Source organism: Anser anser (assembly GCF_964211835.1).
Source record: "Anser anser genome assembly, chromosome: 2".
NCBI classification, from domain to species: domain Eukaryota; kingdom Metazoa; phylum Chordata; class Aves; order Anseriformes; family Anatidae; genus Anser; species Anser anser.
The window spans coordinates 146,117,514-146,143,806 of record NC_139721.1 but is presented as its reverse complement, the minus strand read 5'-3'; the positions used below and the strand labels follow the sequence as shown (position 1 = coordinate 146,143,806).

Here is a 26,293-nt window from a genome sequence, read left to right as displayed (position 1 = left end):
TTGAACAGAGACACTTCTAAAAGCAGCAGAAATGCACGAACTTGCGATGCACAACATACCACTATCACATACATGCAACATTTTGAGAGATACAGGACACTAAACAACACGAAAACCTTTAGGTAAAGGTACTGTCACAGTATCTCTGATTCTAGACTGCATAACTCTCCTCTACTTGTGCGCTGTCTCCTTTGTCTCGTCCTCGAACACAGGAGTCTGCTGCCCCCATGACCCTTCTAATTCGGCTGTTCAGTTCTGGGTCAAACCCAGCTCCCCTTCCCCAGCACAATGCCGACGCCACGTGGAACACTGGTTTGTAGACGGGCAGTAGATACCTGAAGGCAACTGCATGTGGGTAGTGGTTATGCCAGCACAGGAAGTCCTAAAACTCAAAAGGGTGAGGGAATGGGACAGCAGGCCAAATGCTAACCAGCATCACCTCACACAGACTCCAACCCATCGTGAGCGTGCCCAAGAAAATGTATGCCTTCTTTACCAAGATTTCCTATGGGGAAAAGGTGATCAAAGGACAAAAGGGTCTCCCAACCCCTAACCGCTACTTATAAAAATATCAATTTATTTTTAGTACTACTACTCAGAAAGATTTAAACAGCACCATCCATAATTACTAGACACTGCAGCTAGTACACTGATAACATGCACTGATAACACGCGATCAAAGTCCTGCTTAATTAGTCCCAGAAGGACCTCACTATATTATGATATAGAAAGCACCGCTGCTTTCGAGGATGTTGCCATGGGAAGAGGTGGGGTTTTTTTATTTGGTTGGCTGATTTTTAAATATCACATTGCACTTAAAAACTAGATTTTACAGTAGTTGAATAAGGTGTGCAACACAGCTTGCAGGTTTTCAGGAATCCACTGCGATGCTGCACTTTTTAAAGACAAGTATCCCTCCTGCCACAGTTCTAGATCATGACTGCACCACATCAGTATCTTACAGCCCCTGGAGCCAACATGGTTAACTGCTCAACATCCTACATACACAATGGAAAGAACATCTCCTCAAAGAAAAAAATCAGACAAGACACAGATTCTAATCACACCTCGTAAATCAATGGCTAAATGTTGGTAAAATGCAACATCTGAATGGGCTGCAATGTTGACAAAAAAAAAGGCTAGCCAAGGAAAAGCATTCATGAAACTTATTTTTTTCATTAAAGCAGCAAAATCGTACGTTAGAGAAAAGCTCTAATTTAAAAATCAAGTTACACTACAGCAAGACAGCACCAACATCTAACAATAAGTCTGCCACACAGTTAAAGCACTGAATCCCAGAACTGCACAGAAAATAAAAAATCCCAAACTCAGAATCAGAATACAAGGAATCACTTATATAATTGACCCCAGAGAGACAGGGCAGAAACAAGAATTTTGTTTTGCTTCTGTGAACAGAACTCTTAGAAACGGTCCTCAAGTGGAGGAATGGACCACATTAGATCTGTAATGAAGATCTGTAGCTGCATCCCCTCCGCAGCAGAGCTAAATCATACGTTCAATAGATAGCCAAGAGGAATCCACAAATTGCAACACATACCACATAGCCTGGACTCAGAAGAAAAGCAAAAAGACAGTACAGAGATGTATTTCAACATACCTTGAGCGCTGAAGACTTCGAGGAGAGGCAGGTTCATGGCCTGCCTGCTTGTCAGCTATTACCGGCTGCTGCGGTGCTGACTGCGAAGCTGGTCCTTGTTTAACTCCTGGAGTAGCAACCTGAAAAGTTGAAAAAATTTCATTAGGTTTCCTCCGCAGTGAGTATCAGAGCAAAACATGGATATTACAAGGTACAAGACCATTTTTTTGGTACATCTTACGTTGATGGAATTTTTGTATTTTTCAAGAGGGTTTTTTTTGTTTGTTTATTGTAAATCATCTCTTCTGAGCATCAAGCACATTTTAAGCCTCAGAAGAGCTGATCATTATTTTAAGCGCTACTGCCTTTTTTCCTCTCCTTTTTTTCCTGTGAATTCCTGAACTACAACAGGATGAAAAAAACAAGCGGGAACATACTAATGTATGCTCAAGTTACTCAAGTTACAGCATCTGGAGTTCAAGATTTTTCTCCCCCATACATACACCCCTGTCCTTTTTAAACAAAGTGCAAGAGAGGCAGCAGCTCCAGAAGTTTTATCAACCTCTGCCCCCTGCAAAAAAAAAAAAAAAAAAAACAACAACAACAAGGTAACAATTTTAAGCAATAGTGAAGGAGGCCAAACAGATTCTAGAGATCCATATAGACAAAAACATAAATCAGGGTGCCTGTCTAGAGTTTGCTGACATCAAGCTGGTGTAAATTAGCAGCTAGTCATTATCAGAACCTCAAAAATATCGCTCTATTTCAGAAACAGATGCCAACGAAACAAGCCGCAGACAGTCTCTGCTGAAATAAATGAACTTAGATCCGAGTCTATTTAAATACACAGGAAATATTAATGTAATATTAAACCTACTTATTTGTCTAAGAGGAAAATCTACCTATTATCGCAAAAAGCCAAAAAAAAAAAAGCCTGACTAGTACATGAAAAGGTCTTGGTTCTAGACAGAGAAAGCAACATTACTGTTAAGATTACTCAGTGATCGTTTCAGTTGAAATCAACAGAACTATACAGTTCAGGAGGATGAAATACTAGTAATTCATAAATTGATTTATGAAGACTACCGAAGTATCTTTATGAAATGTGTGACATGAAAAACTTTGCTGTCAATGCCTGAATTTTGCTCACCCTGTGAGCAGACATGACAACTGCTGAGGCTGTTCTAACAGAAGGAATCATTTCAAAAGGAAGGTCCGTCACAGATAATACTATACATATAGCACACCTCCAGGCAGCCGTACCAGCTCAAGTTTAAAAGCAGTTTAAAAAGGCACCCATGTGCAGCCCCTAAGAAACAAGCCCTGTTGTGCAAATAGCACTGCGTTGTTTCCAGAGCCAGCCTGGAAGTAACTGCTTACCTGGTGCTGGGCTCTGCTTGCATGGTGCCAGTTCCTTTGCCTACACCTGCTGTAGAGAAGCCCCCTAAGCCAGGCAGCTTGTGTTCTGAAACAGTGTCCTGGCATCACACCACATCTGGATTATGCTTAATTTACCTCAAATTCTTAGTGCTGGACAAACTGACCTGACTGAAATATCCAAACAAGTACTAGAACAGACATGCTTACATTGGAGCTACAACCACCAAGGTTCCCATCTTGATACTGTGCTCAGGAATTTAATTTTGTGAATACAAGAAACATCAAGAAAGTTCTTTCCTTACTGAACTGGAAAACTATCTGCTGCTGAATCGGAATTTGTTATTTCTGGGACTAACAATTCATGTTAATATTCCGACAGCTCTGTTGTTAGCATGAGAATTGAGGCACACCAAAACTAAAAAAGGCTCCAGCTGTCAAGCGCTGCTACTAGTTCTGTTTAGAAGATCTGTTAGGTTACTCACGGTATCCAGAAAAAAGAGAAACTTCTACTGCTTATATCCTAGTGTAGTAAGAGCTATAACTTCTTCACTGAGGGATGAGAAGATCAATACCACCACCCCCCCCCAAAAAAAATCCAGGCAAAATTTTTGAAGGAAAGATGGATTAAAATATAGCAATTTCTAATATATGCCACGGTATGGGGTATGGTCATCAAAATACAGGTAACAGTTTTGGAAGATCTTCTACGTATAGACCAATAAAGCCCACGATATCCCTACCTTGAAAATACCAGAGGTGAAAACGTGCAAGCCAAGCCAGTGACTACAGGTAATCACATAACCCCACAGAAGTGGGGATTCTCAGTGTAACAAAAACATGAAATGACCACCACTCTCCCACCAAGAGTGGTACCATTACTGTAGTTATGACTCGTGCTACGCTTAACTCTCCTCAAACCTGCATTTAGCTTTTAAGCTTTTTGCTTCCCCTGGAAACCTGAGGGAAGGCTTGTGCGCCCAAAGGCATATTCAATTATGCAGCTGGTCTACCAAGACACACTGGCCTTACTTATGACACTTGGCTTGCCTTCACTTTCTCTTAACACATACTTAAATACTGTGCCACCTATTTCATAGGTATAATGGTGGCCTTTGTACTGGTTGAAAGGCAGTGGGTACACAGTCCTAGGAAAACACCTGTACAAAGCGTGAGTACTAAACAAGCTGTAAGACAGGGATAAATGCCTTGCAAATAAAAATAGAAAAAAATATCCTGCTGAGCTGTCATTTCTTCATGATTTCTTTCACAAAGTACTGTAAGTAGAGACGATCCCACAGAACACAACTTTTGAAAGCTTTACAGTGTAGCTGATGACCAGAACTTTTATAAAGTTGATCCAGATCTCTAGGTTGTAGAGACCAGAGCAGTTCAACTTTAGATTACTGAAGCTAAACAGCTTAAGAGAAAAAATATGTATATTTTCATATCCCAGCATTTGAAAATGCCGGGCATCATCTTTCTTAGTTTCGAGCCTACTATTTGATAATTTAAATACTCATCACCTAGATATAGGACGTGACCACATAGATTCATGATGCTCTCCAAGGACAGAAACAAAGACAACAAATTGAAGGATTAGTACACACTTCAGGCTTTCAGATCATTATACCATTGTGAATCACAAAAAAAACCTCTGGGAATTACTTGGTTTTCTCTACGACCAAGAAAGAATTCAAGAGTAAGAAAATTAGGTGTTTAGGAGAGAATGAGGAATGTAATCTGTCCTCCTGGAGATAAAAGTATTCTGTTAAGGCCATCAAACTACAAGAGGTTCTCCTCCTAGCAGAAAATTGAAATAAAGACATCTTAGCTAAGCACAAGAGTCAAGAGGGGAGGAAAACAGATTTTAGGAGGGGGAAAAAAAAAAGCATCCCCAAGTCTACATTAATGCTTCTTACGCTGATGAAATACTACATACACCGAGCAACACACTGACAGACTGGGTTAGAATTTGAGGGTCTCCATCTTTAAGATCTATGTATACAACGAAGAGATGGGACGACAAGTCCCCACTGCATGAGAAACAAACCTCTAAGGAAGTGTCAAACTTCTCTTTAACTTTCTTCCATTATTCACAGCCAAAATTACATCAATTTGTTTTGTTATTTTTAAAATTTGTCTAAAAGGCGTAGGAGCAACCTATCTTGCATTTAAAAATGTTACTTTCCACCATGAGGTAGAAATCAATAGCTCTGCCTTATACTAAGAATATCCTCCTTAATAGAAGGTCCTATAGCCCAAGGTCTCTTCCCACCTTTGATCTATAATATGATTTTCAAGTTTTAAAAAGCAGGAAGAAAAACTCCTGAGAAAAGGGAAAGAAGTTCATCTTCATTACCTAATTACATCTATGTTCCCGATCTGCTGGACAGAGAAATTCTATAAATGAAATAAATAAATCTATCTTCGCTTCAAAATTATTTATTCCTCAATATTACCTCTTGTAGGATATGGAACACTGAGCTCAGATTCTGCAAAAGACTTTTTTTTCCTCTGAACAGGGACCCATTAGAGGGTCGAACAAAAAAAAAATAAGTCAGAACTCTGTTTTCTTCTGCATATCCATCCACTTCTAGGAAGAGAAGCTTATTTTTAGCTTCAATTAATATTTCCTTGTCACTGATCTGATTAAGAAATTCTGAATGAATAGGGGGTTGGAAGGGAAAGGAACATGATGTTATTGGCCTTGTAAACACCCAGAACCAAATCTGAGACTACATCAAAGAAAAAGTCAACTTTCCTAAGAATCTCTCTCTCATCCTAACAACCTTTTTTCAGCTGAAAGCCGAAGAGCTGTTACCTTCATAGCAAGTTTTTCTCCTCATATAAATATGCTACAATATTGATCTCTTACTACTATCTATGGACACTACTATTGCATAAGATAGCATCTGAAGTGAGCACAATATTTACTTCAAGAACAAAAAAAGTGTACTGTAAGACCATGCTAGAGCTGTACTGAGAAAACACAGCTGAGTAGTTGCTTCCCATTGCTTCTGTTTCATTTGGTAAAGATAACATACTTATTTTATCATCCTGTTTGTAACAGTTAGTACCTGGAAATGTAAAGCAGCAATACTTACTATTACCCTTAATGGTTTCTTACTGCAATATGCCATAAATCAAGAGGAGCTTACCACCTTCTGCTGCGATGATACCGGTGGCGTAGTCATCAAAGGTTTAAGTGGAACGGTGTTAGTCTGAGGCGTGCTTATTCTTGGAGATACATATGATCTTGGTGATGAGGCATCAGATGTTAAAGACATTGGAGACTGATTAGATGGCTGAGCTGTAAATAAGAAGATTGTTTCTTATAAAACCATACCAATCTTAATCTGAAATAGACCTTGTATTTCACAGTATTTTATATTAGATAATATACAAATATACAAAAAGATTCGACTTGAAAGGATGGGGGTGAGGGTGTGAACAACTGGAACAATCTAATGTTCAACAACAACCCAAACTAAATAATTGTATTTTCCCCAAAATGTTCATTTCCAAAACTTGGCAGAATGGAAGAGGCCTTTGCTCAATGCTTTTTACACATGACGAGATTACATTAGTTTCACTTATGATTTCTATTTTCGAGTGCTCAGCTCAATGTAACAGAGAACGCATGAACACTGTACCTAGAAACCTATTCACTCTTCCTAAAACAAACAACCGAAGTCACATTTCCATCATTAGTTATGTTAGTGTAAGTGTAATACAGCTTATCTACTCAGTATGATGACAATATTTATGATTTCGATTTCAGTTTCTAGCTTTAAGTTACAAACCACGATGTACTACAGATACCTGAAGCAATACTATGCCTGGAAGCTGAAAATTGTCTACAGAAGACTACAAAAAACACCAGGTAAAATAAACTCCTTTTAAGAATTTAAGATCTCCCTCAAGAGTCACAGCTGCACAGCACTACAAGAGGGTTGTTCCACCACAGAAGAGTTACATTTTCTATTAAATATTAAGTAAGTCTCATTAAGGTTCAGAACAAACTTGCAAGTTTCACATTACTCATATAAAGTTAACAAACAAAGAAAATCCCAAAAGGTGAGACACAAAAGCACATTTACTTGGTTGTTTGCCAGCTTCTTGATCCCCAAGTAAAGACTTCTTATCCTATCTTTGGGAAAGGAGTTGTTCAAGATCCTCCACACCATGTGGCCAAAGATATGACAAGAAACAGCTTCTACAAGTTTCAGTTGTATCAACTTCTATAAAATACCACCTCACCATTTTACACGAGTGAGAAGATAACTTTAAATACCTTGCGTAGACAGTTGTGCGGCTTGAGAAATAAGGGAAGTGATATTGAAAGCAGATGGTCCAGCCGTAAGAATTTTATGGAGTATAGACTGCAGAGAGGCTTGTGTCACAGCTGCTGTTAGAACTAAGAACATACAACATTTTACTGAGAATTCTAAACATCAGTTTAAACTGTTCAAACTGGCTAAACATATATAAGCTGTTCTTTTATCAACTTTTTCCCCATGTCCACAATAAATCAGAGCACCACCTGATCTATTTTTCAATGACATGAATTCAATACATGGATGCTTTGCATGTCTAACCAAGTCCTTTTTATTTAGCAGCTTATGTTGAAGACATACATTTTTAAAAGTCTTTTAGAAACTGTTTAACTCTTCAACTTGATCTTACAGATCAATTATAATTCTTGCAAACAAAAAAACATTTGTTCTATTTGTTATTGTTAGAATAAGCATTTTTTTAAAGTTACCATAATTATTAAATACTAATAATAAAAAAATAAAAGCTGTATCACTTAGCACCCTAAAAAGAGATTTGAGGGGATGGGGGAAAGACCATTCCCAATTCAATAAATAACAATACCTTAAAATAACAATTGTGGTAAAATCAAAATGCTCTAGTTTTTCTTTAAAAATAATTATTTGTTCTGACTTTCAGTCCCATTTGCTCCCACCTCATTAAGAAATTATTAATTTTCAACCAAGCTGCACTACACAGTTAAAGCATCTTCCAGTCTGAGCCAAGGAGATCCAGCCTCTGAACTATCTTTTCAAAAAAGGTCTAGAGTCTTTGCAGAATACTTACATACACTACCCGTGAATAAGTCTGAAAGAAAAAAGACCCACCAGCACAAACACAAAGTAACCCTACACTATGTGCACAGTGAGGGCAGCCCTGCTGTGCAGGCTGAAGTTACACTGCCCATTTGTATCTGTCAGCCATGCCCTCATGCTATCAAGGCAATACTAAGCACTTCTATCCCAAGACAGACAGGGTTGCTGCTTAGAAATGTACAAAGAAAAAGACAGGGAACTTAAGTTAGCAACTTTCCAATAAAATACAACCAGAGTCTTAACAAGACCTGTCATTTTTCAACTCAAACTATGACACTCCTACTTTTTCAATCCAACCTGGTATAATACAGTTTTAAAGATTTCTCCCAACACAGGCAAAAAAGAAAAAAAAAAAGGAAGTAATAACCTACTTGCCTACTAGCAGTGAACAAAGCCGTAAGATTTGCTGATTAAAATGAAGCCAACTGAGAGTTTTTCCTCAGAAATGATTGTAATGTACAAAATTCTAAATTTTAAGTAAAATTCTACTATTTTGACTTTCCTGGTGTGCACTTTCAAAAAGTTCATTATCACCAGGCACTACATGTAAACGTTTTTCTTCCAACTTAAATTGATGATCAGTGCAGAACAGGTTCGAACAACAAAACCAACAACAAAACCACAACCCAACATCTCCCCCTCCGATAACTTGACACATGCAGACATCACAAGATAAAACTACAACCAAAACACACTAACTCTACCTGTTTTTGTATTGAAAGGCACTACAGCTAGTTCTAAACCTTCTAATAAAGTCTATGTGACAAAATAGCTGAGGGACACAGAATAGATGCGTAAAATTTAGCTGGTTGCAAAATTATTAATATGCTATCTTTATTCAGAGCAGCTAACATGTTACGTTAAAGAAAAAAGTTGCCAGGCAACAAAATTTAATAATCCCTGGAAGTTTTGGTATTTGAAAACATTATTAGAATAGGAGCTCAAACTATGGAAAACAACGAATATCACATGAAACAAACAAATAAAAAAACTAAGTAAATTCTGGGCAACAGAATGCTGATACAGTGTCTAAGTCACCAACCTCAATGAAACTGCTCACGTACATCAGAATTTATTAGCTTAGTAACCTTAAACATTCCTTGGCTTGGCTAAATTAAGAACACCTAACAGATAAACAAGCTAACAAAAATAACTCCCACTTTACCTAGGGATGTGTTTACTTTTTACTGAAAGTAATACTAACATTTACTACTACTTAGCATCCTATCATACAGTAATGTGCATAAATAAAAGATTACATCAGCTTTAAAGAATCCTTACCTTCATTGATTTTGGATATATCTACGCTAGAATTATTAAGCTGCAATGTGGCTTGCAGAGCAGGCAGCAACTGTCGAAGGAGATTTGGGTCCTGAAGTAACGGAGGAATTGGTGATTGTGGGACAGGTGAGACAGGAACTGTAGGAGCAGATGAAGCAGGTGCAGAAGCTGGATTCAGTCCAGAAGCAGAAGATGTAGAAGGAGTTGTGCAAGAATGGGATACAGACTTGTCCACGGATGTAGACTCTGAACAGAAGACAAAAAGTAATTTTCAGTTTCTTCAATACAACCTCACAACTTCTCACTACTATAATATTCATATTCAATTCAGAAGATCAAAGTCTTAACTGTAAGAAAAAAAAGCTACATATTCATATAAAAACTGGAGATATTTGATAACTAGTGTAATTTAGGCAACTGAACCTAGTATTTATTAGGAACACACAAAAAATACTTTTACTTCAAAGATTTGGACTGAAATTTGCCAATATGACAAATGCGATTTTTTTCTAACATTAATGTACTCCTAATTATTAAGACAAACTTTAAAAGAAAAAATCACTGAAGAATTTTTGTCTGCTGTGCATACACTCATTTTGTATGTTTTTACCCATTGTTCCTATCTTTCTTTGGAAAACATAATGAAGAAAAACTTTTTGTAAAATGAATGGACTTTACAAACAGACTAGTATGTCAAATGTGAGGGAGAACAGAAGCCATACTTCCTTTATTCAGAGACCAGACTCTAAGAAGCTACAAAATAAAGGCCAAGTCCATCATATACAATTCACCTACATTGCTCAGGATTACAATATAAGATGGTAAGCTGTTCTGAAAATTTAAAACCAGAGCTCCTCACATCCTGTGGCATCCTCACAGCAGAAGGGAAAAGCCACCTAAAAATGGAATACCATTTCCACACACTATGGGTATACAGTCACTTCAAGTATCCTTTCTTTAAGAAGCCTGGATCTCTGTACTTTAATTTTAGCTTCCCTTTCTCTTGCCCCCATTAAACCGCACCAGAAGGCTTGATCCACAAATTCCATCAAAATGAGCACCCCTATAGCACCAACGGGTTGAATGAAGAATGAAAAGATGAATGTGGATCCAAGATCTCAACCAGGATGCTTGCACATTATACTGAAGACCTGATTTTAAACCAACCTCAAATTGGACAGAAAACATCAATCTGGATATTCCACATTTCAGGTAAAATCCAAATGAAAGCTAAAATAACTGGTTGAGAAACTCTGTCACTTTTTTATTATTTTTTCCTTTGGAGAGAAAGTAAAGGTAATAAGAGGTTGACTTTTAGTACAGAAGAAAAATCAAAAGGCCTTGTTTTATTTTACTACTTAAAAATAACACGTCACACAATTTCTAAAAGCTGTTGTTGTCTGACAGCCTTAACTGAAATTTTTTAGTTTGACACTTCGTGGGAGAATGTTAAAAAAAAAAGTGACTGAGATCATATATCTTTAAGAGAAACAAAACACAGAAGGGACACATGGTTTCTGCAGTAAGACCATAACAGGTCACAAATACTGCCAAAAAAAAATAAAAACAAACAACAGAAAAAATAACTTTTGCTGTCAATTAGTTGAGAAATCTAAACCAGAAAAAAATGCTGAAGAACCCTATTTTGACTGCTTGTAAGGATGCAACAGCCAGGGCACACAGACATTTGCTGACGTTTCATGCATTCTTCTAAAAAAGGAGGTGACCTTATCTGGTTACGAAAGCCTTGGGATAACAGATTTTGTTTGGTTCGGTTTTTACTGTATTTGTAAAGGGACCTGGTTATTTGGCAGGAGTGTTCATAAGAACGCAGCACTTCCAGTAACACAAAAGGGACAAGAAGCATTACAAACTGAAAAGAAAAATGATGATGTTACCAAATTTTTTACATTTTTCAGTAACACGACTAGGACAACTGATTACGTATTAGCCCTCACCCTTAACACAGTTAAGACACTGATAAGTCTCTGTTATAGAAGTATTACATACAAAATCTTACAATGCTATGGTGTTCTAAGTAAACATATCAAAACTACTGCAAGTCAAGATACATCAAGTAAACAAGAACCTTATCATACTAAAAAACACAAAGTTTGAACTAAACCTGTATCTGCCATAGTGCACATAAGGAAAACAAGATATATTGGCAGACGAAAGCAAGGGGATAAAGCAGAGTGGGGCATGCTAGTACTTTTAAGTTTTTTACCGCAGTTTTGAGACCCGTGCAGGGGGGACCATCCTAATTTAAAAAAAAAAATTAAAAAATGAACAGAACAAAAATAAATAAATGAAAAAAACACACCTAAGCAACTGCTAGGACTAGTTTTAAGACATATTTAGTGTAGCTAGGCATGTCTTCACAGTTAGATTGCATTATTTTACTGGTGTTAGATCAGTCCAATCATGTTCCTATGACCGGCGATAAAAAGAAGAAATTAACTACTCCAAGTCAAGAAACCACTCACTACTGTATTAAGAATTCACATAGGCAATACCTGAGCTTCAAACCACACCACTACACCAAACAGCTTAGAGTATTTTTCGCCCATGCTGCAGCTTTGTACACAAAAAAAGAAACTGAATCAAAGGCAAACTTGTGTGAGCGACACATTGAAGGCAAACCTCAAGATCAGTTCTGGGTATTTCTCATTTCTTGTACAGAAGGATTCAAAGTCTGTCCTACAAAACCACTGAATGCCAGGAGGTCTTTACAAGTACTTAAGTTTGGGTGAGCTTCTCTGCTACAAGAATACAAACCAAATTGTATCAACACAATCCAATTAATTCTTTTAGAGAATATGAAAACGCTACTCACTATTCTGTAACTGCACTATTACAGACATTTTAAGTACATGTTAAAATACACCTATGAAAGGTATGTTTTGTTTATTTCTACCCAAATTAAACACCTAGAGAAAATGATGTGAAAACATTCACGGCTAACACTAACGTTCCCACCTTTTGAGACTGCTAACATTACGAAAACCACAGTCCAGATATAACAGATGAATGTATCTCTATGATCATGACTATCTACAGGTACTTAGTGATATAAAGGGTACAGAACTGTTTCTGCCCAATCAAAAGTCTGAAAAGTATTTTTGTGAAAGTATTTGTCATTTTTAAGTAGCCTGAACAGCCATTTTCTTATCAATAATGGGAAACTCCTTTGTGATGAAAGCAAACATGCTAAAAATACAGAATACAGACTATTTCTGTAAAATCACATTTTTCATTACTTATTTGAAACCAAACTACTTCACTCCGTCGCTTCCAGACTGGACACACTATTTCACAGAAAGAAATAAATATTAAGAAATTAAGAAAAAATTAAGAATTAAGAATTAAGAAAATTAAGAAAAAAGCTTCTAAATAATTATATAACTGTTTTTGTATAATTACAAAGATTTAAAATTTGTTTCATTTATGATACCATAAGTTGCAAGTTCCACCTCTTGAGTTAACATAACCAGTCAAAACTCCTCAAGATGGAGTGTCAGTTCTACAAAAATCGCTCACTGCAGTATTTCTCCTGCTTTTCCTACAAGTAGAAGCACAAACTTCTCACCCTTCTCCTCCTCCCTAATAGCCCTTCTCTGATCTACTTTAAGTTCAGACTGTTTCACTGTATGAGTTGCCATACAGTTAAGTTTGTTTTTTCAATATTTAAATGATTATTTCCTAGTTCCTAAAACATTTAATCAATTTAAATAAAGCATTAAGAGTTACAGGACCGTATAATTCTAAACCTGAAATCACAACCATCATGGAACACGTTAAGAGAAGACTGCATACTGAGAAAAGTTGGATTTCTTTACAAATCTAAGTCTCTCAGTAATACAGCTCTGACAAGCTGTTCTGTACTCCTGAATCAATACAATTTCATGTTCATACACTATGTACAGTATTATTGCAAAATAAGGCTTTTGATTGGCAGTCATAAATCTGATTTTAAGCATTAATACATCTATCATGGTTTAATTCTGAAACTATGAAATTTTACAAAAAGAAAATGCAAGTTTTGTGTGTGCTATAGAATAAGCATTCTTAAAGAGAAGAAAACATATCGCAAGGCTTGTAAAAAACAGTCTTAGAAGATGATGAGTTAAAATTGCCTTCTGTTGGACAAGGCTATTCTCAAGTCCCTTCACATCAACACCAACTTCTACACAAACTACGCAAATGACTCTAATCTCACATAAAATTTCAGCTACTACCATGAAAGCCCCAAATAAAACTTTTTTTAAAAAACAAAACAAAACAATTAAAACCAAGAGCAGAACATAATCCACTGTGATCTTTTGACCTGTTGGAAACCTCATTAGCTGGTATTTATGTTTTAGCTCTTAAGATCACTGTCCCAAATCAAAACAAGCAAGCAAAAAAAAAAACCCAAACAGATAAACAAGCTAATTAGATGCAGGCTATATATATTTTAAGACCAAAACAAGTTTCTGGACCAATATCTGTTGTCATGGGGGAGAGGGGGAGAAGCAAGAACTGAAGCCATCCAAAAAAGTAGTAAAACAAAGTAACCAGATGGTAAACACGAAACAGGCATGGAGATTAATTTACAGTAGTACAAAGGGCTAGTAAGCGGTTTTACATTAAAATGAAGCATTTCTGAAGACCATAATGATTAGAGGAGGGCTTTCTATTTATAATCATTCTGCTGGACTATGAGAAATCCAAGATGTACAAAGGTGCGTCTTGGTTGCAGGTTCCACAAAGGGGAAGCTGAAAGGAAATGAACTGGAGGCTTCTGCTTGCCCTGAAACATCATTTCAAGGCAGAACTGAAATACTACGCTGAACATTCCCAAGCACTATGGCTTCTTTAACAAAAAGGACAAGTAATCCTTTCAGAAAAATTTACCACAGATTATTTTTGGCAGTTGTGCCACAATGTTCTTCAATTACAGCCTAGATACAAGAAGGCAAAAGCTTAGATTCTCAAAGTTTGAGGCAGTAAATTAAGACTGCTGAATCTTGCTGTCACCAATTGCTGCCTCTCGTGACAAGACCACTTTGCTCCTAAGCAAACCAGGATCTACAGGTGAAATGCAGTTCTTGGCCTAGTATGTTGCCGCTGAAATAAAGTTATTCTGACTAGATTTAATGCAGGGAAGTGAAAAACTAAGTCCACCCAGGTGTCCTGTTCCAGCAGAGCCCCGTTAGCACCACACTGTGCCAGCTGGAAACCTCCGCCCCCCCAGGGCACCTGTAGCACAGGGCCTGATCTCGCCCCTGCGCTGCGCAGGCGTGACGGTGGGACACAGAATTGAGGGGGAACGAGGAATTTGTGTGTGTGGGACACAGAACTGAGGGGGGATGAGGAATTTGTGTAAGTGTGTGTGTGTGGGACACAGAACTGAAGGGGGACGAGGAATTCGTGTGCGCGCACGCAGCAGCTTCCTTCACAGGCCTTCTCCTGACAGGCAGCATGCTGAGGTACTCCTTGCACATCGTGGCTAAAGACTACTGTAGATGGCTCGGCTCTTATTCTGTCACGTATGTGGACAGGTGATTTATTCCAACAAAGATTATATATATATATATATGTATATAATAATGATATGCAAATTACAGTTGACTGGGTAATTCCCAAGTTATCAATATGACCCCCTTGAGCATTCCAATAGCTCTAACTACTCAAGTTTTTCTGTTTTGCTTCTTTTAATGATGTCAGAAAAAACAATGCACTCCAAGTCTCCTAAATTCATATATTTTGAGCTTGGGTTTTATCTCTGCCACTGACAACAGTCACACACGTGCTCTCACGCTGTGCTCTCCATGGGGGGAAAACTGCCCAACAAAACGTTCAGAAAGCCAATGGCTTCCTGCCGCCTAAACCTCACTTCTGCTGTATTAATTGAACAACTATCACCCAGAACAGCTCACCAAACTACTCTGATTCACTACTAATGGCTAAAAATCAAAACACATTCACTTGTGCTGAAGCACCTGAGTGCAGAGCCCACTAAACATTCTCCACCACGTTCCGAGCAGTAAGAGTGATGTTTAGCTTTTTCACACAGCTCAATTACATCTGTAAGGACCTTAAGCCCCACCAAGATATGTAAATATTTAGAAGCAAAGCATTTTGTAAATACTTTAGGACAAATGCAACTAAGGCAACAACAGTAACTGGGTTCTCAAACGTGCTCAAGATCTCCAAAATAATAAAAAAAAAAATCTGTATTATATTCATGTTGGATTACTTCAGTCTCAGAACATAATTTTTATAATTTTTCTCTATTGCCAAAATAAATGTAAAAGCTATGCTCAGCAAACAAGTATGAAATAGTGGAATAAACCTCTAACAACCTCACTAATGTCATTTTTGTAACCACTGTATGAATGGAGTGAGGTACTTAGAACTGCAAAACTCAGTCAAAGAAGATGCAACAAAACCAGGAGCAAGGTTAACAACTGACTGCTGAAGACTAGCAAGTGTTACAAATATGAAAACCAAGAGGGTGAGAAAAAGATAAGGAAGAAGCTCAGCTGTCAATGACCAAACACTTCGATCTGTCAGCATCAACATCGCCACCTACACAACATTGCAGTGGCCATCCTGCTGAAGTCTGCCAGACATTTTTCAGAGTATTGCTGCACTGGAAAGAGAAGTGGACTTGGACTAGAAACAGGACGGGACTTGGAAAGGTGTGAGAATTATCCTATAAACACACACACTGTTAAGATACAGACAGTAAAATATTTCATACAGTAACTGAATTAGAAATAGGAAAATATGTGATGTGCCCTACAGATAAAGCAGCCAAAAAGTAGGAAAAGCAACCCCACACTTTACCTGCATAAAGCACTCACAGTGAGCACAAACAGAAGCAGCAGATTCTGACTGGAACATTCAAATCAAAGGGTAGAGGTCAAATAGTTCCCCAGGAACTCTCCACCACTGCCAGCCATTGAGGGCAGAGGACTACTGCTAAGAGCTGAGCTATAGTTCAGCCAGGGATTTTATTCAATCTCCTTGTGGGACTACAACATACCCCTGCAGCAAAAGAGATTGAGCTGAAAAAAGTGTTCTTGTGTTTTTTTTTTTTTTCCTTCATAGCTATTACCGCATCAAAAAAAGATACACACAACAGAACTATTAAAACAGTGGTAAACATATGCTGGCATATGGCCACCAGCAACACACTGACAGGAACGAAGAATTCATTTAGGCAAGATAATTCACATGTTATTCAGTCATTTGGACCAAGCTACTTTTACAAGCAATGCTAAAAGACAGCTTTACCTCTTTTTAGAAAGAGAGAGTGATGGCATAGCTACTGACCAGAAAAAAAAAGGAAAATAAAAATAAAAATAAAAGGCTGTTTGCTCTACTACCATAAAAATGAACCTCTCAAACCATTTTCCTATTCTACAAAGACACTTTTAAAAGATTGTTTGAACTGACTGTCTCAGGACAATAACCATGAAAAAATACTTGAAAAATAACATACCTATCATTCTACAGGTTCGCAACCACATCTGGGAGAATGGGTAACAAAAGAAAGCTAGACAAAAACATTGCAATGTACAACACTGCTTACTTCCTTTGTTCAAACACACACGGTGCTACAAATATTATATTGGTCAAATTTCTTACCCAAAAACCAAATGAAAGTCTTAACAATCACAAAAAAAAAAAAATGAAAGACTACTGAGAACACCTTTTAACGATCTTTTATCATATTACAAACTGCACTGAATTTTTCTGTTTCTGAATGAAGAGAGAATTCAAGCAATACGTCGAAACTCATGAAGAAGTATGTCAAGCCTAATATTCACCTATTCTAACTCTTCAATTACTTACTAACTTTAAAACTGCAATCCACCCTGTCTGAAGCTCAGGAAGTGTTATATTTGCTCATAATTGTCATGAAACATTTACATCAACTAAGCATCATTATGGCAGAATCTATCCATTTCACTCACATAACCTTAAAAAAAATCACTATGTAGGAATACAGGAATTATGTGATTATTAAGACAGAAGCATCCAAGGGAACACAGACTGACAGGTAAGATTTATAGTGTTAAGACTGCCCCATATGGTCATCTTCGCTGTACGTACCCAATTGTATATGCTCAGTTCTCAAACAAATGTCGCATGTAAGAAGCACTATAATTATCTGCCAACATTTCTAGCAGTTGTCACAGTGGGAAATTCCTTCAGCTGCAGTAAGATTCACTTGCTCAGTTTAACTGGAAGCAAGTAATAAAGGTATGTGGTAAACAGGTAAAGAACAGCCCGTTTGAAGTCCAATCACACACCAAACAGGAATCAAACATCCAAAATGGAGTAAAAAGAGTTTTCTTTCAGAGTATTTTAAAGATAGCAATGAAAAAAGAAAGAACATGCTTAAGAATAGAACATTTCACATGGACATTTTGCACTGTCACATTTAAAAGAGTGCAAACTGCACTCAAAGCACAGAGGTTGAGCTGAAGCAGGTAACTTCATGGCGTTCCGTACAAGAACCACACATAGACACCTTGCTTCCTGCTTTACAGTGTTGAATAGGAAAGGGCTTGCCTCTGTTCCTCTGCATTTATAGTCAATCATTTTTCAGGTCCTGTGAAAACTGCACAAAATCTAATGAAAAACAGAAAAATTCTTCATGTGTGATTTCCTTACATTGCAGTATTTGCCCATGAACAATACTGTTTGGATTATCTGGATTACTTATATCTGCACTAAAATCTGCATTTTTTTAATTAAAAGAAAAAAACAACTGGAAGGCAGGAAAGCAAATGCAGAGCCTAAGACCAACATCAGACCTGAGTCTTCTTGGTGTGCTTTTTAGGACTCATCATTCTTCCTAGGACAGACTCACAAATTTCAACAGGGCTACAAGCTGTCGTTCAAAAATGAATCTAGTGTCATCCTAATTAGGTAACACTTTATATTAAAAACGGATTATAGTTTTTTTTTCCTCTCCCAATTTCCCAAAAACATCGTCCTCTGACAAAATGTTATTCTCTAGGAACTCAACTATACCCAAACATCACTAATAATACACTTCTCCAGTTCCACAATCTTCTTTAGCTCTTCTTCCCTAATAATGAAGTCAATCCAATTAATTTGTAGACTTTTGAAAGTTCACAACACACAGACAAGTCATGATTTTTGTTTGATTATTCTAAATGTTTAAGGTATATTATAGAGAAATACAAACTTCAGCAACCTTGGAACTGAAGATCCAGTATATCATGAAACACAGATCATAACAGAAGAACAGCCGTTAAACATATGCAGAAAATTTTGTTGCTTTCTCTAAGAATGGCACTTGCAGTTTGACACTAGCATTCCAAACAGTAACAGCAGTTCAGAAAATGTAATGGTCCAAAATGACTTTCAAACAGTGTAGTTACATCTATGTTAAGAACTCAAAAAATGGCAAAGATCCAAAACAACATGAGGGAGGAAAAAAACTAAAATGTATTACTAAGAGATCATCTGAAATGATAATTTGCAGAAGAAGCCAGTAAACACTACAGTGTCAATTTAAAATTGTGTAAGATAGAACCAATGTGGTTTAAGTAAGCACATCAAAATACTAATTAGGTTACAAACAAACAACACAAGAAGTATCTCAGTTCCAGAAGTAACATATTTGAACCAACAAGGCAAAGCAAAGGCATTGCATCATTTTAAATACTACAAGGAATTGCATTAGACGTACCTTTTCTCTCTGTTTTCTGTGAAGGGATGGAAGATGTGGATGTAGGCAGTTTTGATAAAGTAGATGCTCCATTAGCATCAAAGGATTTCTTTGGCTGGTGATCAGATTGTAGAGAAAATGGACTAGGAGGAACAGTGCTTGGGGTAGCAGTTGGATGAACCACTGGTTTGATGGGATGCTGTACTGGAGTAGAACTACTGTGAGTCTCTGCTCTTGGCAGTCTGTAGTCTCTGTCATTGTGCCTGCTTGTTTGAGATAAAATATTCTGTGGGAGCATACTACTGGCGTCACTGGAATGCTTGTCTTCCACTTTTTTCAGGATTCCCCAAGTAACGTTGCAAAAAGGAAAAAAAAATAGATTAGAAACTTGTCTAAAATTACACTGCGATTAATACAGTTGCACATCAATAACTAGAACTGATTGAACTTGTTATGATTAAAAAAAACTCAAGCAGATTAGCATCAAAAAAGGCGAAATTCATTTTACTCACTGACAAATTGCATTTTCTCTGACCTGTCCTTGATTTAGAGTTCCGGTTAGGCACTGTGTTTTGATGAAAGGCTGCTTATAATGAGCGTTACAGTCAAACTTAACTTTTGAAGTCTCCTAAAATAAATCTAAATCAAAATCTATTATATCCATCTTATATTACATCCATCTTAGTGTTAAACGGTAATTTGCACCATTTTTCTTTTGTTCATCAAAAATACTGAGCACCAAGTATGATTTAATAGTTTCAAATCATAGCCTTCAAAGGATTCCACTTCAAGTTACTTCAGTACTACCACAAAGAATTACTTCTTAGTTTAATTAGTTCAAGACCACCACACACGAAGTGAGCAACTAATCTGCATCTGTCACATGCTAATGCAAGTCCTGAACATTTTTTTTTCCTCAATTCCTAGATTTTCACGTGTCACAAACCAAGTAGTTACTGAAATATGCAATTACACTTTTTGGTTTAGCACACAGTTTGTTTTAGCACTGCAGTACGTTTCAGTATACAAAGAAAAACAGTCCTTTATACACCTCTGCTTTGTCAAGTCCCTTGCAATGCAAAGAAAAGAGAAAAGATACTTTAGGAAAATAAAGTTTGGTTTCTACTTTTAAACCATCTTGAGACGTATGCTACAAAAGTTAACAAAACTAAATCTGCATATAGAAGAACTCTCACCCGTTTCTAGGAAACGGTCATGCATTTCCTAGAAAAACTTGGCAAAGATTAAAGCTAGGTATGAGGAAAAAGAACATTCCAAATAGAAATTCACGGTCTGAGAAAGGCTTTGCTAATAGTACTGGCTCAGTACAAATATCCTTTCAATAATGTATACAAGCTTCTGAAAACCCCGATATCATAATCCATCAAGTTATTTTACTATTTTCAGATGTTAAACCAAGGTTTTAGAAGAGACTTCTTTATTTCTAATTTCATGCTCAGAATTGACAAGTCTCAATAATCGCAACACTTCATCTATGCCATAAACCATGCAAGCTTCTATAACTACATGGAGAGGTTAAGTTACGCAGTGAAAGCTGCAAAAGGAGTACCATGAAAAGCATTAAGCAACTGTTGTACTAATAAATGCTCAGGGTTATTTTAAGGAACATTTGGTAGAGCTGTCCGCACCATCAGCTTTGGCTTTTTTATATAAAGAGGGGAGAAAAACAGTTAAGGAAAAGGAATTATTTTATAAGTTTGGAAAAAAAAACAGTAAGGCAAGCAAGACAAGAATATATTACTGTAAAAAAAAAACAACAAAAAAACACATACTTCCACTGGCAAACCCACTGGCAGCTGTCGCCTGCATCACCTCTCTTCTGTAATCCCTATCTTTTGGAAAACTGTTAACTGACATTTTGCTTGCTTCTTTTTGCCTCTGCTCTCTGAAGAAAAGAAAACACAAGTTAAGTGAAAATTTACATCACCTAGTGATACTTTCTACCAGTTAAGTTATGTAAGATGAATTAAATCATGCAAATAGGTCACTGCTGCAGATGGGGTTGGCAAACTCCATCTATTGCTTCCTGACACCAGCACTTGTGTTGAAGCCCTGTTTTGGCTTGCTAAGATAGCAAAGAAAATGTGCATTTCCCCTCCCCTGCCTCTGGGATCATCGAGGGATAAAACAGGTGCAAGAGGCCACGTAAGGGTGCAGAAAGACTAGACTTGGACCGCAATCTTTTATAGCAGTAAACTACTAGATAAACTCAACCACTCCCTACATGATCGTAAGAGTATCTGTTCTTTATACATTGATAGTAGACACACACAAATACCTTTCCAGCCATTCTTTTGGTTTTTCCCACTGTGAAACTTCTGTTCGGCAGTTGTAATAGTACTTTTTGCCTGAAGAGCTGATGTGTTCAGACCAATCATCCGCAGAATCGTAAGCCTTTAAAATACAAACAGAGTTGAACAAAAGACTACCCCAGAGTTTTAACATACACATTTAAAACTATGTGGTGTCCTCATAGGCACCCATATCACTGTTTTCCATTTAGACCATCTCTAAATGCCTGTTTCACTTTGGACAGTTTAAAGATATGACCACTATACTCCTGTTGCGTTCTATAGTAGTTTCTTATGTTTTGTTCCCACCAGCATCACCCCCCCCCCCCAAATATAATAGTATGTTTATTGGGATACAGCAATATCAAGATCGTTAACATTAGTTTTTGCACCTTAGAATTCCTCCATAAACTCTGCAATTACATTATCAGTTTTTTCTGTGCTTTGCAAATTCATCTATTCTGTTTTCAATGCAATTTTTAAGCAAACACCACCCTAACTAGAAAGGCTTAGACAATAAAGTGACTAAAATTCACATGTAGTACATCTTATAAATAATTAAACCTAGACAAGACAATACGATTTTACCAACAAAGTTCATGGAAATATTTTCTTTCTGTATCTACTTCATTTAATCATGTCGTATTTTAAATTCAAGACATATACCTCAAACGATTATCAATTAGAACTGCTTTACAACACGTAACAACTGCAGCTTGCGCATGCAGAGTGTTTATAAAATAAAGCCCAATGTTGGATACTTCAATAAAACAGGTAATGTACATCCCCCTCCCCCCATTTTAGACAAAGCACTATTTAAAAGCCTGTTTGACTGGGATGATCGATGCAAGGACAAATACCAATCAAAAATACTCACTGCATCAGAAGTTTTGCTTGGATTATTGCTGGGATTAGAAGAATGTGAATTTGAACTATGAAGAGCACTGTGGTTATGTGAATTTTCTTGTGGAGAGTAACTGGTCCCTAAAAGAAAAAAGAACGACAGTTACCATGTTTGTTTTCAAAGAAATTGAGCATCTGCACTCTAAGGAGGTGGGAAGGGGGCACATCATCCACAGCCTGGACCACGACATAGGTCAGATGCAGAAGTATTTCAGGAGACATACACATATTTCTTCTGTTGCATAAAGGGTAAAGCTCACTTTGTTTTTCCAGTTACAATAATGTAGGTTGTCCTTGCGCTATTCTTACTCTCAAATCTCACTCCACTACAAAATATGTAGCTTGTTTATTTGCTTTTATTTTTCTTTTTAGTAGGCTGAAAGAATGCTAACGTCTCAACTCAGAAATTAAGAAATATTTTCTCCTCAACATTCAGTTAGAAAGTTCAAACGGGTTTATCATTAGCCCACCGTGTCACATACACAAGGTGTTACATACACAAAAACAGTTTTTATGTACGCTGTTTTCTTAACCCTTTTGAGACTCCCTGTAACTATTTCTATTTATGCATATAGATTAATTTTCCTGCAATATAGGTGCCAACACCTAGAGTACTAAAAACGGCCTTTCCCAGAGGGCCACACGCTTCTGGCCTTCGAACAACTGCTTCTCGAGATAACCTAGTTTTCTTCCTTGCCATGATAGCACTCGAGCACAAAGGAATAGCTGGGATATGAGAAGGGAGACAGTTCTAAGCACTTTTTACAACCACATTTGTGCCTCTGCTCAAGTCACCAATTCAACCTGAATGGTTCTAATTTCCAGTTAAACAATCCCATCCATTTACCCTTTGTGATCTTACTATAAACATCCTGCTCTTTCAGGGAATAGGAGGCTGTAGTAAAATTCTAAGTATGGCTAAGTACTGTTCAATTTTTCTATTTTTCCTTATTTTTAAATGTTCACATAAATCACACCAAACTAAGAAAAACCTTTTATATTCTTTTTGTCTTTACCGAGTTTTTAAATACCCAAGGATACTACACTAGGAACTACTAGCTTCACATACCGTAGAGCAAACTAAATACGAAGTCAAAGAGCTTTGTAAATAGCAAAGACTAAATCTTATGAGCAACTACAATAAACATCAGGAGCCCCACCAATACCGGAGTAATAGGTAGGAATGAATGGAGCCATTACGAGAAGTTGTTAGGAGCCTTCTGAAAGCTACACACACAGATGATGACCGGTAATATACCACGTACAGCACAGGAGAGATTACAATACAAATTCTGATCTCTGACCCTTCTGACTATGCAAGCACTGACAGAATTACTATTTCAAACCTGTGCCCCCATACGCAGGTTAGAAAAACAAGCACGAAAGAAGTATACCGTGACTAACTTGTTTAGTCCCCGACAAAGGATAAAGACTGAGTTGCACATACACATTACTGGCAACCTGAAGCATCAGTAATTCTAAACCTTTTCCAGCACTATTTTGGCTAACAAATATATGTCATTCACTTTAAAGACTGGGGGGAGAGAGAAGAAAAAGGAAGTCTTCTAAAATGTCTCCTAGCTAAAGCAAGACAATTAGGCCTACACCAACACTACCTGGTGTGCTCAGAGCCAGGTGGAATGACATTTATGACTGGGGGGGGTGTCAATCTTGTCAGAGCCATACTCATATCATGGGCATTGCAAACATATGAATAACAAAAAATTGAACTTGCATAACATATAAAGTCACATCGTTCACTATAAGTTAGAATATTCCAGAATTTAGACTTTAATATGCAAAAAGACTAACTCTCTTAAATGCACGAAAGAACGTTGTAATTACAAGGCTGTGCTCCACCATCAGCCATATCAACAGAGGCTTGATCTTTTTCATAGACTGATTACAGAATGAGATAGATGTTTATTATTTTTGTATTAATCATTCTGTTAATAGTCTTTATTTATTTACTGTACCCTTTCCAGACTCTACTGAGATACAGTTACTAAATATCTTCATGTATTTCTGTAGGTTGTTTACCACAGACACATTAATTTCTAGTATGCAGTAAAATCATCCCTGTTTTCAAAGGAAAAAAAAGATGGAAATTTATCAGATGGCTTGTCTAAACAAATTGTTGCTATCAGCCCCTTTAAAATTTCGGAAAACATGAATATAGTTAATCTACTGTGATCCTCTGCTATGGATGCAGTTCCATTACACTATATTCAGCATACTCAAGATGTGTTTGGTGAGTTTTAAATACTATCGTGGCCTAAATAAACAGCCATACTGAATAATCTAATATGCGCTTTCCAAACAAGAGCATGAGCCAACAACGTATGTATTAAATCAATACAATCCTTTAATGCCAATTCTATCCATCCTGTAAACAAATCCCTCGAACTCACAGAACAGCCTTTCAGCCCCCACTTGGTGTAAGAGCTCAGCAGCATTCCCCCCCCCCACTTCGCACTGTTCCCTCGAGGGCTTTTTTCCAGCCACGGCCGTGAGTCACAAAGCACCTCCGAGCGAGTATCTGAGCCACTGCAGCAGTCACACCCACCTACAGCTGGCCCTGATAATGGCAACGCCTGCTCTGCCGCAGTTCCTGCCCGAGGAGCCCCCGAGCCTCCCGGCCCAGCTGCAGCGCTCCTTTTGCAGGACCGCCAGGCTGCACGCACTTGGACTTGCCCTAAATCAGTGATCTGAGCTGGCCCCAGCCGCACGAAAACCCGTTGTGGCCTCTCTGCAATGCCTCGGGTTGCCAGGACAAGCTCCTTGGGCTTTTAGAGAGGCCACTCGTTATTACATACCTGGTGGTGTCTGGGGCAATTACAGAGTGCAATTAGCGGTGCAGCTTTTCCCCACAAACCTCTGTTTAGTTTTATGGTTAATGCCGCTCTACGTTTGGATCAGGCCCAGAACTTCAAGGGAACGAGCACGCAGGGGGCTGCCAACATGGTGCTTGCTGCTAGGAAGCTTCTAACACAGAAGCAGCCGAGGCTCTGAAGAACAAGGGCTTTAGGCACTTCATACACGGTAACGGCTTACAGACCGTATGTAAACAGCAAAAAAAAACACATCGCCAAATTAACCACACACTAAAACTCTGTGATCTCAGTATAAAAAGGCATGCAGCAATACTGTAGTCACCTCTTAGTTCTGACAACTCAGCCCAGCAAGCACTGCCAGCTCAGGTTCCCAGGGACAACTCAGGATCTTCAGAAGCCCACCAAGTTAAAATGGTACTCAAAGAGCGACCCACCTGTGGAAGTCTGCCTCTACCCAGAAGGAGAGATCCCCTCATATGCTGCCTTTCACAATGCCTAACCCCAAATCATTTTACACGGCTGTGACTGTTGCAATCAGCTCTGCATTTCCAAGCTGCATGCACACCAAGTTGCTGACGAGAAGCAGATCACAAAGACAAGATTGCTGAGATTACTTGATGGCCCAGAAACAGGCCTGGTAAGGCAGGCAGCGCTCACTGCCCCTGGAGATGTGCTCTCGTAGCACTTCCCACTGTTTCTTCCTAACAGTTAGAACCCCCTAGTTAAAGCTAGCAAGGCTTTAACTTTCTTAAAAGAGAGGGATAAGGAGTCTTCTGGTTTTTAAAACACTTGTTAGCTCATCTTAGGATGTAGCAATTACAGAACTCCCTATGGAAATCTCTACAGCACTGTCACCGTGACTTTGCTCAGCTCAATCATTTTTTGGGAAGGGGTAAGCCTGGAAAGAGCTATTTCTAACTGCAGATGGCCAAGAAGGGCACAGCACTAGGGTTGTACAGAACTGCAACGGTGCAACTGTGACAGCAAGACATCACTCACACTATCGTTAGTTATGAACAGGTCACAGGACAGGTTAAGGTTAAATTATCATAATTATCTTCAAGTCTTTCAAACAACAACGAAAAAAAACCACCCTCCTCACTCATGCATGAAAATCAGCAGGAAGTACAAAAAGCATGGATCTGGGAACCAATTCAAAA

The 26,293-nt window shown here is 37.8% G+C and overlaps 1 protein-coding gene across 4 annotated transcripts in view; it reads right to left on the bottom strand.

Annotated features, from left to right (window-relative positions):
* Positions 1-26,293, bottom strand: part of WAC (WW domain containing adaptor with coiled-coil) — a 62,124-nt gene that overhangs the window by 13,474 nt on the left and 22,357 nt on the right. For 2 of the 4 annotated variants that reach the window (XM_083826052.1, XM_083826054.1), the window contains exons 4-11: positions 22,274-22,380; positions 21,384-21,499; positions 20,878-20,990; positions 19,106-19,414; positions 9,388-9,633; positions 7,272-7,394; positions 6,136-6,287; positions 1,619-1,737 (exon numbers count right to left, since the gene is read on the bottom strand). In XM_083826052.1, the coding sequence (XP_083682178.1) occupies positions 1,619-1,737; positions 6,136-6,287; positions 7,272-7,394; positions 9,388-9,633; positions 19,106-19,414; positions 20,878-20,990; positions 21,384-21,499; positions 22,274-22,380 (1,285 nt within the window). The remainder of the gene's footprint in view (positions 1-1,618; positions 1,738-6,135; positions 6,288-7,271; positions 7,395-9,387; positions 9,634-19,105; positions 19,415-20,877; positions 20,991-21,383; positions 21,500-22,273; positions 22,381-26,293) is intronic. The other 2 variants (XM_083826053.1, XM_083826055.1) reach the window with 1 other exon arrangement.